A 16,905-nucleotide genomic window follows, 5' to 3' on the forward strand; every position below is an offset into this window, starting at 1 on the left:
TAGTGTGCTTTGCCATAATTAAATACACCAATAATCATTTTAATGAAATTCTCATTTTGATTTGCTTGTCCCTCCCCCCCTTGTTAGTCCACACACGTTTGTATAATCAAGGTTATTACAAAATACTTAAAAAAAAAAAGGACAATTCACAAACAAGTTTTTATTTTCTATGATCATTTTATTTGCTTAAAAAATTATTTTTATAATTCTCCTGCAAATTTTGAATGCTTATTTATGAAAGAGCAGCGAACACTGTGATTGTAATTTCCTTTTAGTATTTCAAAATGACTTGTGTTCAAAATAAAATAAAAAAAAAAAAAAAAAAATATTTAATAAACATATAATAATTTAACAGAAACAATCAATCTGACTTAAAAATCATCCCACAGATAATTAAGCTGACTGTTCACTATGAACAGAAACTTATCACCACTTCCAAGTAACAAAGCAAGAAACTATAGTGCATTGATTTAGATAAATGAAAAGCGCCGTAACAGAAAAAAGACTTCCTTTTTTGATCTGCCCTTTAAATGTACACTGCAAAAAAAAAAAAAAAAAAAAAAAAAAAAAAAAAAAAAAAGGAGGGACAGTTCTATATCTCCCTACTAGGCCGATTGATGAAATTTAAGTTATGTTTTTCATGCTTCGAAAGTGCGACTTAGATTATGTATAATATTTATATATAGCACTGTTCTAATATAGATAGTTTGAAACAAAATCAAACTTTTTCTGAAATGACAAGCTAATTTTTTTTCCGTTTTTCGATTCTAAGACTCAAATTATGCCAAACTGCCAAGTTTTGAAAAAGCTGCACAAGTAGTTTTTAAAAAATTAGCTCTCAAAATTTTAGCTTCTCAATGTTAATTGAATTTGATATATATTTATTAATATCTCTTTTTTAATTAAACTTATTTGATTCTTCCTTTCACATTTTGAATTCTTTCACTTTCACATTTAGGTTCATTCCAAATACAATTCGCAACATTTTTTACGATTTATTTCTAAAATAGTTTATAAATTTTTCGGAAAAAATATTTTTACCGCCATTTTAAAATAGATGTACCTTCTTAGCACACCTGGGAAAAAAAAAAAAAAAAAAAAAAAAAAAAAAAAAAAAAAAAAATAGAGTTTTTTAATTCAAATTCCATATGATATATGTGAATTCACATATTGGTTTGTTTTGAAATTTGGCATATTTGTTATAAGCGATAATAACACAAATGGGGTTTACGCACTTTGTCAAAATTATCTGAAAGTATGAATGATGACTTTTTTTCCACTTGCGTGCAATGAAAAAAAGGTAAGGGAAATAGGTTGCTATAAATTAAGATGTTTGCTAAGTGAATTAGCAAACACCTTGTTTGGCAAAAACTGAGGGGGGGGGGGAGGAATGCACCAAGATAAATTTCTGAATTTCTCCATAAACTTCTCACCAAAAATTACAAAAGTTAATATCTAGGGATAACCTGAACCATAGAATCGAAATATGGAAAACAATTGGTATGTTATTTCAGAAAATGTCCGATTTTGTGTCAAAATATATTAGAACAATGCTATATATAAATATAATACATATCCTAAGCTGCGCTTTCGAGACATAAAAGATGAATTTGAATTTCATCAATCAGAATAGAAGATACAGAACTGTCCCATTTTTTTTTCGCAGTATACATACCTGATGTAAAAGTAGATGCACTCAGTCTCCTTATGCACATGACGAATGTATAAATATCATGACAAAGAGCAATTTTTGACTTGTTATAAACCTCAGAGAAGTATTCGTATAGTTTAAATGTAACTATTAGGCAAACTGCCCAAGCAGAGGAATGTCATTGCTAAAAGTTTTCTAAGAGAAACTGGCTCATACTTACCTTTAAACAAGTATTATCATTTTACACCAAAATAAAATAAAAGTACATTAGTAGACTTTTATTAATCTATTATAGAAGTGAAAGAGATTAAAAAGGCACAAAGGTTAAAATTTTACACGTAAACTTTCATTGTGCCAAAAAAAAAAAAAAAAAAAAAATTGATTAAAAAAAAGCAGAAAAATGAATTTGCTTACCAGAAGTACTTTTGTGCGTTGATGAGAATCAGGAGCTCGAAATAGAAATCTGCCACATGTTTCAAGCAGATTGCAAGCCATTTCTATATGATGATGAATAAAATCAGATAATAGAAGCTGCAACATGAAAAAAATTATGCATAAGACACACCATAAAACAGAGTAGGACATGAAAAAAAAAATATTTTTCCATAAAACTGCACTTACTTTTAAGCAAAAAAGAGCTTCTGATTTGGGAAAAACTTTAAATTTGACCAATTCTCCTATATGAATGAAATATTATGTAGTAAATGCACATATACACATTCAAATCTAAATCTTAAGAAATTTACACTGAGTGGAATAACATAAGAAAGATTATTTTACAACTTGTAAAATGTTGTGTTATATTATACAAAGGGAAAAGTGAAAAACTACTATGGTATTAAGCTATAACATTAAAATAACAGCAACAGTAAATTTGCTTTACAATGCTTTGGTTTATTGAGATTATAGCAAAGTACACTAGGGTTATCTTCCTTCATTGAGGACTTTCTAAGGGAAACTGGCTCATATATACATGTTATAAATGGGGAAACTACGAAAACGCACATGCAACCAGCCTGTTTGTGGGATTCAAACCTTGGACCGAACTCCCAGTGTTCAGCAACTTTATTGCTCGACCACTGGTGGTATACAATCTTTACAATGAATTTCACTAATTTACATTTACAATCAGCAACGAATTTGATTAATGGAACAAAATTATGTTATAGGGCATTAAAAATTTGCTACTTACAAAGGAAAATGCTAATTATGATTCATATTTTTCTGAGAATAGCATATACTTACAAAAGATTACACTCTAATATATATATAATAATTTTTTAATATAACTGTATAAATATTTTGATTGTTTATTTTCATAGGATGAACAACTTTTAATTCATATATTGTTTATCTCTAAAACAGAAGTTAAATTTAAGTATTTGTCAAGCAAGGCTTCTTTCAATGTCCTTATTTTGCAAAATAAATTAATTAAATAAGGAACTTGTAGGATTACTAGTCTCATTTCTGCTGGGGGGGGGCTGAATTTTCAAAAATGTAACAAAAACAGGAAATTTATTTAAAAAATAAACATTATAATCAAGTTACAAAACTATTTATCTACCATCAGAAAATATTACTTAACTACTATAAAAAATTAATAACGGGCATGTAAAATTAACTGTTATGAAACACACACACTGTTTATCACACATGCTCATCTGCCAATGAAAAACTGACATGAAAATGAGCATATATATTCAGGAATATGAAATGAAGAGGAAGTTAAATTATACCTTAATACACAGGAAGATCCAAAAGCCAATAAATTAAAAAATAAATATTAAAAAAAGAATAAAAGCATTTGATTGAAATTTTAATGGACAATAATATATATATATAAAAGGATACTAAATAGCAAATACGGCAGCTGCCAATTAAAAAAAAAACACAATTTCAAATCTGGATATCTATGGTCATTGACCAGGATAACTCCATCCTGGGTGAAAAATGAAAGCAAAAAAGAAATAACACAGAGTGGTGTGTTATCTACATGAATTTCAAAAAACCAAATGCTTGCCTTTTTTCTACGCTAGAAATAGTGTCACTTCATTACATGCCAGTATAACACTGGATTTTAAGTGATAGCTTAGAAGTAGAGCTATATATTCAATATTTCAAGGTGGAATGACATCTGCTGGTCATAAATAACTTAAAAATTTACACTGATCTTGAAAAAGTTTTGTCTGAACATATTCAATGCTCATCCTTCTAAACATAAATAAAAGCATTAAAAATATTCAGTGTCAGCAAGAGGTAGTAATATCCAGTTTAATTTCAAGAAACTGTATATTTGTTCTACCAATTTAAACAAAGATGAGGATATATTAATCAAATTATTTTTGATCCTGGGTTTACAAATAATATTATAGCTTATGGCTTGATAAATATTTCAGAAGAAAATCCAAAACAAAAATATAATCTGCTATTTAAATATGCTAAGTGAAGCATGAGGTTCAAGCTAAATTCGGTGTTGTAAATTGTTAGATGATGATTTTAATCTGGTAACTGGTGATTACAGCTGGTGAAACCATGCGAAATTTTGTGATGTTTTTTAAGGAAAACAACTAAATTATGCAATATAATTATGCAATATGTAAGTGTGAGTATGGAAAGAACAGCAGTAAAGTGTACAGCACAATATTTATAATCTCTATTTAATAATTAAAATTTTCATTTTAAATTGTTAAAGTGTGTTTCTTTTGATATGCTGATCATATTTACCGATTTATGATAAATAATGACAGTTTAGCGATGCTTTTTTTAAAAAAAAAAGTTGCCAAATCACGAATTTGCACTCGGAACTTTTAAATATTTTAACAACACATCTCATTAAATAAATATCTTGTTACAAACTGAGTCTATTTCCAGATGGCATTCTAAGATTATTAACAATGAGTATTGATGTTATCTCTTGTCTAATAATCATATGATATCTTCATTAGAACTGTCTGTGCTGCTAGGCATACATGCTGTTTTGCCAAAAGCAATAGGCTATAATGTTAAACAGTGTTTTGTCATTATTTTCATTACTGAAAAGAATTTGAAATTACAGTGAACAGTGTGAAGAGCTAAAACATGATTGCACAGTTTATATTTCTTGAAATCAGTAAATATAAGTCAGTTCTAGCAAATCTATGCCACATATCACACATGCAATGAAACTAGTTATTGTGTAGATTTTTATGCAGTTGTATCATTTCAAAAGGATTGTAGCCTCATGTTCATCCGATTTATCCTTCACTGACTTTTTTTGTGAGGATACCTTAAATGGAATGTTTATATAAATAATCTGCATATATACTAGATGATCACCTACAGAGGAACATTACGACAGTACTTAAAAAACATCAATGTGCAGGTGCTCCACGAAGTGACCTCACATATAGTATAAACAGCATATGCGCCATTTCAAGAATACATTGTTAAAAAAATAGTTTGATGTTGCACTTGTAAGATGAATGGCAATAAACATTAGGTAAATATACTGTATGTGTTGTAACTTGTACATCAAACCAACAAAATTTATTTGCTTACTGTAATGCACACAACTTTTCATTACCTAGTATGATCTTCAGCTTCTTAAAATGTACAATGTATTTTGATATTCAGAGCATAATTAAAAATACAGAAATGCTGACAAGCAAAATTTTACTCACCAATAAATCGCACAGTCTTGACTTTTGATTCAATATTTATTTGATCTTTCTTCTTAATCTGAAAATGTAAAACTTAAAAATAAAAAAATTAAAAAATATTAATAACTTTATATATTAAGTTTAAAACAAGAACTAAAATTGGAACTACTTTTTGAAATAATTATCTTAAAAATATACACTCTTAGCTACTGCACATACAGTTATTCTCTATTAGAATATGTATTACAACACAGCATTAGAAACATCTTTTATTAATTCAAAAAAAAAAAAAAAATATATATATATAAAACTGATCAATTAGGTTTTTTATATATCTCCCTAATTTAACATCTTTTAAATTATATCAATTAGAATTATTATTAAACAATTTAATTAAATATTATAAATTATTAAAAATAACTTTATTGTTTTTACGTGATTTAATTATGCAATATATAATTTTAATTTGAAAGATGAATTGAAAATCGCATGCCACATCAAATTGTAACTCCTTTCACACACAGCAACTTGCCAGCTTACATGTATGGTGAATTAAAAATGTTATACCTTTTGGAATGGCAATACTCGTAAGATTGTCTGGATGATAAATGCTGTAACAGCACAGCATATTGTAATGTAACACTGCTTACAAAATGAAAAATGTTAATAAACAACATTTCTAATGAAATTATGAAAACTGTAATGATTCTAATCGATTACAGAAAAATCAATTTGATCATGGGAAATGAATAAAATTTAACTGCTAAAACTCAACTATTCTGTTCTTCAAACAGTAAGTTTATCATTTGAATGCACAACTTTAATGAATTTTGGCCATTCAGTATGATCAGCTGATATAGCAATTTATCAAAATCTTCTAGATTAAAAAAAGAGAGAGAGAGAGAGACTGCAGCAATATCTTACCAAAACATGAAATAATGAAAGAATTCTTGGTGAAATTGACTATCCATTTCTAGAAATGAATTGGATTTTTCTGACATGTGCATAAGTATTGTGGGGATCAGTTTCCCAAGCCGATAGTATGGCCAAATCAATGATTATCATATACAAATATTTCATCAATCAATGTATTTCTGAAAATGTTTCATTGTGTCTGACACAAAATCTGATGCTTAATGCATCACTTGTGAATTAATTACATGCATAATAGTTTCTCCAAATAAAATGATGAAATGCAACAACTAATTATGATAGGAAAAAAAGGGGAGGGGCAGTAAAACAAATTTCTTCTCAAGGCCATTGCAATGTGCCACATACAGTACAAAGTCTGTAATCCGGACTCGTCAGGATTCTAGATTATAGATCAATTAATTTAAATCTGGTAAGATGGCATGCAGAAATTATACAATTAAAAATATGAAACCGTTATTTATGAAATAAAGAGTAATTATGATCTGAAGGGTATCAAAATTTAGATAAAAAAAAAAAAAACACTTAATATTTATTTGTTTACCTTATTAAACATTTCCTTCAATGTAAGTTGCTTCGTTTCCTGTGCTAATACTTTCTCTTTAATTCTACAAACAGACATAATTTCTTGTTTAGTTACAAAGTTCCACTGCTCAAGTTCCTGTAATTGCTGTGTCGAAAATACCGACTAACTTGTCAACCGAAATTTTTTCGTTTTCAATAACCTCTTCGTCACTTTCTATCGGAAGCAAGCATGGGTAAACGCTTAACGAGCATGCGTAGCGGATATGCGCATTAAACGCACATGCGTAAGTTTGTGGCTTTAAATATACACAAGATACGGATTATAGATCATTCTGGATAATGAATGTCCAGATTACAGACTTTGTACTGTATTACATATTGCTATGATTTTTTTTTAGCACTCCATAACAAAAGTCTAGGAACTTTTTGAACAGCTCCTGTATTTTAATACATCTCTAGGCTGATTCATTATTCCTCCTGGCATATCTACACAAAGGCATATTGGTCCGGCAGTTAAATGTACTGTAAATGACTATTACCTCTCCTTAACGAAGTAAAGTTAATGCATCTTTTTTTTCTTCTAATAGATTAAAATAATAATAATTTCCTTAAAATATACACAAGCCCCAATCGAACTTTTAAAATATTTTTTAATAATGCTAAAATCATTAATAAAAGCATCATAAAGCTAAAATCTAAAATGATTAATTACATAATATTTTTAAAAAATTGTTACCTTAAATCATATGTAACAGATATGTTTTGATGAAAGGATTCTGCCCAATCAGATGCAAATAAAGCAACTTGAGAAACAACAAAAAAGAATCACTCATTCGCCTGTTTTTGAGAGAATAAATGCATTTTTTATGTCCACTAACTTAAAAACACAAAAATACACTGATTTCTCCAGGCTGCATAATATAATATTTTGCCTGTGACTGTCAAATGCTTCATACTCTTAACAATTTGACTTGTAATTCACTGCAATGGCTATAAATATCTCAGTAGCATCAACATTAGAAATAAAATACTAAGAACTCTTTGATGTTTTATTACAAATTCACACAGAATACCTTGAGATTTCAAACAAAGCCATAAATTTCTAATGCAATTCCTCACAATTTATTTGAACAAAAAATAATTTTACACCTACGTACAAAGAGAAATAAAGTAGATATTGGACTGAATCTAAAATGTAAAATATTGGGTTTTAACAAAAAGTTTCCCACCATCGCAAATATCGTCTGTGCAAACAATTCGCACTGGCATGTTAAATGAAATTTTGTCAAACAATTTTTGGCATTTAAAAGAAAGAGAATGGCTTTAGAACAAATTTATAAAAACTTATCATTAATTACTAGGTGTCTGAAACGGAACTAGAAGATTAGAATCATCATTTACTTTCAGTTCTGTTGCAAAAAGTCTTCTACAGAATGTCACCAAATCATGCGTATAGCTTTAGACACTAACGTTGTGTCATGCGACATTTTGAAGGTTTGCTGCCGAAAGTTCAAAAACAAAAACAATGATAATTAAGAAGCAGAATACTCTGGCTAGCCTACTGATGTTGATGAGGCCTGCCTGCAAGAACTTGGGGAAGAATAATCAGTATGCATCCACTTGAGAGCTTGTAAGGAGTTAGACATTACAGCCATGTCCATTAGTCGCACTATGCATTGCATAAGCTTGATGTACACGTTCAGTAACTGGGTGCTGTATGAGCTGATTCAAGCAGACAAAGACAATTATGCACAACTCTGCTTGAATATCAACGCGAGAACAAAATTCTGGACTGAATCATTACTTGTTATGTAAAGTGGATTTATTTCAACAACACAGGTCGAAAAGGGGTTAGTCTGCACCCGATGAGCCCATCACAAAGCACACTTTGACTAACAATAAGATCATGCTATCTGGTGGGATTGCTCTAAAGAGTATCTGGAAAATGGTAAAACCCTGAGCAGTAAGGTGTACAGCGATATGTCAGTCAGTGTTGACGCTGCTATTAATGAAAAACTTTGAAATGAGTTCTGGCGCAAAAAGGTAATGTTCAACGCTGCTATTAATGAAAAACTTTGAAATGAGTTCTGGCGCAAAAAGGTAATGTTCCATTAAGATAATGTAAGGCCACATGTGTCTGCATTCATGGTTCGACTCTCCTGTACAGAATCAAATGGGACCTTTTGCCACCTTTTTTCACACCTGCAGTTACACCTTGCTGGAACTAATTCTGCACAGGAATCCAAAATGAGGTTGATCTGTTTTTGGACTCATGGCCACCAAGTTTCTGGGATGTGTATGGAAACAAAATTAAGTCTATTATACTTTAAGACCACTGTTACTCTAAGCACCCAACCCTGGGAAGAATCATTAGGCAATACCTTATACTACAAAGGTAGGCAATCCATGAACGGTTGCGCGCATTAAGCTAATACGGAAATCAGCCTTTGAAATTCAACGGTTATTTTTATGACAGCTGCTTAGTAACTGTTATTAGGTAACTGCAATAACAGTTTTTCTGAATTTTTGCGAATCCTCGATTTTTTTTTTAGTGGTGAAATTCTCTGATTTTTTTAATAGTTAAAACTAGTTTAGTTAATGCATAGGATAACAATGGGGAAAAAGGGTATTTTATTACATTATTGCTTTTAATTAATTTGTGGCTGTTTTATAATTTTCAGCATTTCCTTATGGATCTTTCTTGCATTTTTAATTTTATTAATTTGTTGCAGTTACTGTAATTTTCAGTGTAACACAATTTTTTAAATGGCTAGTTTTTGCCATATGATGTTGGTATATAATTAGCTGCCAACAACTGGTTACTTTGCAGGAGAGTTGGGCAGTTAATCAAATATTATTAAATATTTTTAAGACATGTCATTTACAAAAACATATATATATCAATCAAGAAAATAACACCACATGATTGAGAAACTAACAAACATACATACATGAAACTTAAAATCTTGTTTTAACATGGCAACTAAATCAGCAGCAATATCTGGCATACAAGGATTTAAAGTAGCTACAAATCGTGCATAAAATGGCAGGAGGTCTAGTCTGAAAAATGATAATACAAAAGGATAAATATAAACAAATAGCTTAAAATCTTTGTTAACCATTAAAAAATAACTACTTTTAGTAAGACCAGCACTAGATATTTTGTAAGAATAAAAATTTTGAACTGGTTATAATTATATTAATTTAATTTGGGTGTAAAACATCAAAATTTCACGACTAAGGAATATTATGTCAGGTGATTGAGCAAATTCTTGCTGTCTTTTCATGAGAATTAAACAACATGTATTTTGAGGCTATCCAAGAGTCAACCCATTTTTTGGCATCTTCATAAAGTAGGATAGGCTGCTCAACCAGGCCATGCCCCATCCACCAATGATAATTGCACGGGGCAACATCTGAATACAATAAGTGGAATAGGACTTCTCATTTAAGCATTTCTAAGTAGGTTCTCACAGGTTTGCAACATGTAGCTGAGTATTATCACGCTGCAAAATCACGTCTCTGCTTGTACAGAGGCCGTTTTATCTTCAATGCTCAGCTCAAATGCATCAATTATAGTCACTAGTGATGGCTTAATTTAGTCCGAGTAGCTCATAAACTGCATCCAGCTCATCCTAACAAATGCAGAGCAGAAGCTTGGAACCGTGGATATTAGGCTTTGCTGACAATGTTGATGCCCAGGATTATCCCATGATTTTCTACATTTGGGGTTATCGTAATACATCCATTTTTCATCTAGAGTTATGATACAACGCAAAAACACCTTTACTTTTCTGTCATTGAAAGAGCTGTTCACACGTGAAAAGACAGCATTTTAAATCTCGGCTTCAGCTGCTACAGCACCCAGTGACATTGCTTTTGAATCATTCTGAATGCTTTCAAATGTTTTGAAACTTCTAATGATTCTGCAACTTCAGCTAGCATCTGACATAAGTCACACTGTTTCTTAACTTCAACTTCATCAAAATCATTATTTTTGAAATCTCTATATCAATCTCTGCATTTCTGACAACGCATGGTCACCGTAAGTCTCAAAACCAATTCTGTGTGTTTTGGCTGCACATTCTTTTAAAGATAAACCAGCACAGTAAAATTCCCTGTAGATACTCTTTTTTTCCCCCCTGAAATTTGAAATGTTTAACACTATGAAAAAAGTTATTTACACTTTGGTGAAATGGCACACTGAATTTCAAGCCTGTTTATGTACTTTCTTGTACACAGATGCACCACAATCTTAAACTACATACACACAGTTCTAGTAATGCCATTTATTGGAAAACAGCAAGAACTTATTCAATCCCTAATGTTATTATATAATTAAACACACAGATCTGACATAAATTGCAAAGACATAATAAAAAAAATTGCTCAGTCAATCATGGACAGTATTTATGAAAAAGAAAAGGGAAGTGGACAATAGATAGATTCATTTTCTAAAAATACTGTTGTAAATTTTGCATATATGTAAATTATTTTAGCTGCTTTTGTACAGTGTATCATGAAAGGCCTCAAGAGTGTGAAGTACTGCCAAGAAAGGGGTTACAGAAGTCAGTCCATTTAACATCAGTTAATGGCCATCTCACCAAATTGGTGAGTACCAAGGTAGTGATGGTTTTGGCAACTGATTTTTGTCGCCAATTTGAAGAGAAATCACCAAAAGTCATTAAATTTGCCAACATTTTGATCCGATTCCTATGTTATTTAAAACTGGCCCGAACCCTATGTAATTGCAATAGAATCCGGCTCTATGCAACTGTAACTGAGTATGCTTTCTAACAATTTTGAGAAATCAAAGGTACTGGATATTTTTCAGAGGTTGATGAAAAACCAAATAAGACTGTTTCAGAGTTTAGCTCTTGAGAATATTGAGAGATCATGCTGCTGGCATTTGAGGCTTTTTGTATTGCCTTGTGCTCAGTGCTCTTAGTAGTTTTAAGTGCCAACTGCTGAATGTGCTTTGTTATACCCCAAAGAGCTTAACAAGTACTTTCATGTAAAGAGTTCTAGAACTGTAAAGTGTTTTTAGAAAAATAAATGTTATCAAGCTATCATCAGTTCTGTATGCATTCAACTCATTATGAGCCTATACACAAGTACATATATATTATTTCTTATCTGCACAAGACTTACTAACCTCCAGTAATTAACTATAATAAATTGCATTCAAATAGACAACAAAACTTATTATTCATTATTTATAAATAAACATTTATTTTAACAACTGAAAGAAATTATAAGAATACAAATCATATATTTAAGCGATATCACTAATCAAGAAAGAAAAGCAAATTATATAAATATCACACTTGCAATCCTTACAAAACAATTTAATGCAAACATAAAATATCCATCTTTCATACACAGAAAACTGGACCAGTTACTTTTTTTTTCAAATTACACCTATGGTCATTTTTAGAAATATTTTATACTTTCATACAATTTATAATATTTTAATTTAGCACAATTTATTTACAATTATGACATGAATAAAAATCTTAAAATCTATTAATTTAATTGAAATTAGATCAAATTTTCTAACCTTGTTCTAGGAACTAAAAACAATGATCGAACAAGTTTCTTGCGATTTGGCCTCGTATTTAAATTCATGCAGAAATCAACAGCTGCCTGACAAAAAATAAAGAATATGAAATATTATTTAATTTTTGTTGCAAAAAATAAATAAAAAATATAAATAATAAATTTTCCACATTTAATTAAAGATCCAAAAACAGAAATATATTAAACTAACTGATGCAGCATATATATTATACTACAAAAATCCACAAGTAATAAAAATTAAAATATTGCTAAAAACATGCAAATGTTTTCTTAGCATTATTTTAATTTTTCCGACTAAACGATTAACTGAATTTTAGATAATTTTCTTCTGGCAAATATTTTCTACTGCATATCAAAACACAGATAAATAAAATCCTGCAAAATGCACAGTCAATTATAATTAAATCAAGAGCAAAATCTAAATCTTCACTTGGTTTTTTGCTATTAATGTTTAGTTTCTCCTCTTTTTTTTTTAAATAATTGCATATGTTCTTAATGAAGAATTCAATTAAGCCTATTTTTTGTGTTTTTCTATAAAATTAATACTCATTAAAAAATTCGGTACTTTTCCGTTTTGCCGGCGCAAATCTTGCTAAGCAGACTTTATTGGTGACAACACACAGTATACACATGAAAAATGTTAACAAATGTTAGTTCCAAGAAATTTTTATTTTGAAAGCATAAAAATTTTAATATCATTTAAAATTTTTTAAAAAGACAATAAATTTGTAAAAAGACATTAATTTAAGAATTTACTATGCTTTCAATGGTTCAACACCCTGATTCACCGGTTCATATCATGGGATCCCAAGTGATCTCATCTCATGTAAACTACGCTACAAAAATCTAATTCTCTTGGTAATTATTTACATTAATTTCAAGTTAAATCTTGATTTGGAATGCAAGTTTAAATGCAAGAATTACTTCAATTCGTACAAATAGCTTACTCAGAAATTATATGAAATTGCAGTTTTCACTTCGCTAGTGCATTATCATTACAATTCATGAATTTAACCTTTGACTTTGCCTTTTCTATATCTTCGCCTTTGGGTGAGCGGTGTGATTGCATCCTAATTGACTTACCGCGAATGGCCTTAGGGCATAAAATTAAACTATCTGGTTAAAATTCTATGTAATTGTATGCCAGTATTGAAAGAAACAATCAATCTGATAAGAAATGACTGCGACTTGTTTTGAAAATGAAGCGTAAAAGGTTACTAGCAAGGAAATTCCATTTGGCATCGGTTGTACCATTTTTGGCGACTTTATTACTTCCGCTGGCAAAATAGAAAAGTACCAAAAATTTCAAGTACATAAAATTAGTATTTTTTTATTAGTAATAGAGTATATAAATGATAAAAAAAAAGATATACAAATGAGAGCTGAAAATAAAAATTAAATTAAAAAAAATCTTTTTGTTACATATTGGAAAAAAATTATAACAAACATTACAACATACTTGATCTATGATTTCTCTATTAACACAATTTAATAATGATGTCAAAAATCCATCCAAAAGAAGTTTATTTGCTGTATTACTAACAGCACTCTCTTCTTCTGTGTCTAAAGTAAATAAAAATAAATTTTTCAAAAACAAAACATGATAATTTAAAAATTCAGCAGAATTTCAAATTATTGAATGTTTATTGGATACTAAGAACTACATATTGCTACACAAATATTCATTCTACGTAATACTACATAAATTATAGCTACAAATATTACCTTCAATTTCTTGCATAAGAGTTTCTGTTAAATCTTTATCATCAATTTTACCACTATCTTTTAGCTCCTCAGCTTCAACTTCCAAGAGTTCAGCATCTTCAATTTCTAATTTACTCAAATCTACAATACAAAAATTAAAAACTTAAATACTAATTTTACATATACAAAATGTTTTTATAAATTAGGGAAATTTTTAAAAATAATTAAACAAAAGATAAGAACTGAAAAAAAATTATCAAAAAGGTTTCATATACCTTCTTCTAATTTCTCTTCTGCTGAATCATTTTGATTTTGAAGAGGAACTTGGGAACTATCTTTGAAGAGGATCTAAAAAATTAAAAATCATGCTATAAACTTTGCACAAATCAAATTGTATAGATAAATATAACTAACATAAATTACAGCATTAATTTTAATAAAACAAATGAAAATATTTATTTTATAAAATATTCTTGGGAACATGCCAATTAAACTGCCAAGAACCTGATTGCTCACATTTGCACATAAATATTCATTGCTTAAAGGCTTACTTCTATCTCACATTTTTTTTTTTAATAAGAGTAACAGAAAGTTATGATGATCAACAATAAAGAAGGAAAGGGGGAACACTTCTCAGGTAAAAAGGAGGGGTGGAGGAAAAGAGGCACTTCCATATGAGCAGGGCATAAAATGATTTTCTGATGTTTAAGATCAAGAAATATAGCAAATTATCAAAATGGCAGTAACACTAACTCAACTAAACTAAGGTGCCATATTTGGTGCCAATTTATGGATCTATGATGTTGTATTATAATTAAATTTGGAAAGTTTCATAGTTTTTTCTAATCCCATTGTGCAGATTTCCAAGTATCTAATTACCAGTTCCTGCATTTTGACAATTAGACACTTGAAAGAAACCATTTACTCTTATTATTCTGAATATTCATTGTTGAAGAAGGCATGACTAACTTAGTTTTTATGTTTAAATAAAAAAAAGCTTTCATCAATTCTGACAATTACTATTTTATATGAGCAATTATTATTATGACTATAACATTTTCCTAATGCTGTAACTCACACTTTCTGCATATAATTATTTCAATTGTAATTTAGCATATTATGCTTTTTTTCACATTGCTTGTTTATCCAAAGATTATTAAGTTGGAAGTTTTGGTACCTTGCCAATATTAGCACTAAGTATATAAACCATTCGTGATTGTTTAATCAGTTAAGTACCAAATAATTTTGTCAATATGTGTAATTGTTTAAAATAAAAAACATTAAATTATTTAATTTTATACATGTTATTTCTTTTTGGGAGAAGTTTTATTTATGTGCACAATGGGGAAATCACATAACTCTGAATACAGGAAATTTCCAAAAATGAATATAATCAAAAAAGCAAGCATAAACTTATAAGTCTCAGTATCGACGTATAAGATGCATCACATTTTTCAGACCTATTTTCAAAGAAAAACAGTGCGTCTTATATGCAGGCAAATATGGTATATAAAATATTCCTTTTCTGCATTACTTCTTTTCTAGTATACTTAATTTGTGAACATTTAAATTTATCAACTTTCATTTGCACTTTCAATTACGAAAATAAATTTTAAAAAATTCTTACACCAGGAATAAATGCTTTCAAATCAGGCAAGTTTTCATAAAAGCATCTTGTGTCATCATCTTCCCAAATTGATAAAGAACCATCAGCCTATTCAAAAATTATAAAAATAAGGTATTGCAATAAAAAATAATAATTCTATGAAATTAGAATAGTCAAATAAAGTCTTTCAAGAATAAATAAAAAAAAAAAAAAAAAAAAGATAGGTTTTTAAAATTTCTTACATCTCCATCTTTGAAACGATTATGTACATCTAATGTTGTGCTTTCATTGTCTTGTGGAAAGCTCTCTAGGATAAACATTATAAAGCAAAATAAGAATAATTCATGAAACATTTATACAGTAAAAAAAATAAAATATTCAAAAATTTCACATAAAAATTATGCATCGAAATTTTTTAGACAATTTTGCAAATAACTTTAAATCTATCACATACAAAATGGTTTAATATCATATTTGCTTTCAAGTGAATACTTTAGAAGATCTCTCAGAGTAGTTTTGAATAAATATACTTAATACCAAACTTTCTACAAATTTCATATTTTTCCCATTTATTTCCTATTGCTTCATTTTCTTCTCTCCATAGTCATATTATCAATTATAAGAAGATAAAGAACAGTAATTAAAATTATAAATACACTGCTTTTAGCTCTCCTATGTTAAGAATAATAGAAAAAAATTATATGGAAAATACATAAGACAGAAGCTATTACAATTTTATAATTCTAAATTCTTATTTACTTACGCACACACATATCAGACATAAAACAATGTTTTCATATATTCATTTTAAACAACTGAGACATATATCTATTACGAATCTAGTAAGCATATCTTTTACATGTGTGGTACACAGATTTATTATGATTCTTCTCCAAAGATATTCTGGAAGACGATATAATATTTTCCAAGAATTTTCTCTTCATTTGAGATTTGATTTCCAAGTCCACAGATCTGTCACTTTGAAATGTACCTATACCACAACTCCCACAATATCTGAGCACTTAATCTGTGCTAATTTTCAGACGTAAACAAATAAAATTTGATACTTAGAAAATTTAGCATAGTTGTGAATTTTTCAACTGTTTATTTCTGCTTTACAATTGAGGAAATAAAATGTTTAAACTGAAATACACTATATTTACATACAATTAGATTTAAGGAAAGAATTTGTTCCAATGCTGAGGTTACTAGCCATTTTTTCCCAAACATGTTAGCACTATTATCATTATATTATTTACTTATTTTTTTAA

The 16,905-nt window shown here is 29.1% G+C and overlaps 1 protein-coding gene across 4 annotated transcripts in view; it reads right to left on the reverse strand.

Moving 5' to 3' along the window:
- The window catches only part of Upf2 (UPF2 regulator of nonsense mediated mRNA decay), an 89,544-nt gene that overhangs the window by 38,057 nt on the left and 34,582 nt on the right, over positions 1-16,905 (reverse strand). For all 4 annotated transcript variants that reach the window (XR_015044131.1, XR_015044132.1, XR_015044130.1 and 1 more), the window contains exons 15-24: positions 15,877-15,941; positions 15,656-15,742; positions 14,304-14,376; positions 14,050-14,169; positions 13,784-13,887; positions 12,305-12,390; positions 9,696-9,804; positions 5,311-5,368; positions 2,273-2,328; positions 2,066-2,182 (exon numbers count right to left, since the gene is read on the reverse strand). Coding sequence is in view for 1 of the 4 variants with exons in the window: in XM_085827191.1 (XP_085683317.1) it covers positions 2,066-2,182; positions 2,273-2,328; positions 5,311-5,368; positions 9,696-9,804; positions 12,305-12,390; positions 13,784-13,887; positions 14,050-14,169; positions 14,304-14,376; positions 15,656-15,742; positions 15,877-15,941 (875 nt within the window). In the remaining 3 variants the exon portion in view is untranslated. The remainder of the gene's footprint in view (positions 1-2,065; positions 2,183-2,272; positions 2,329-5,310; positions 5,369-9,695; positions 9,805-12,304; positions 12,391-13,783; positions 13,888-14,049; positions 14,170-14,303; positions 14,377-15,655; positions 15,743-15,876; positions 15,942-16,905) is intronic.

Source organism: Stegodyphus dumicola, chromosome 11, assembly GCF_044657685.1.
Source record: "Stegodyphus dumicola isolate Sdum_Otavi_A_Nest chromosome 11, ASM4465768v1".
Lineage (NCBI taxonomy): Eukaryota > Metazoa > Arthropoda > Arachnida > Araneae > Eresidae > Stegodyphus > Stegodyphus dumicola.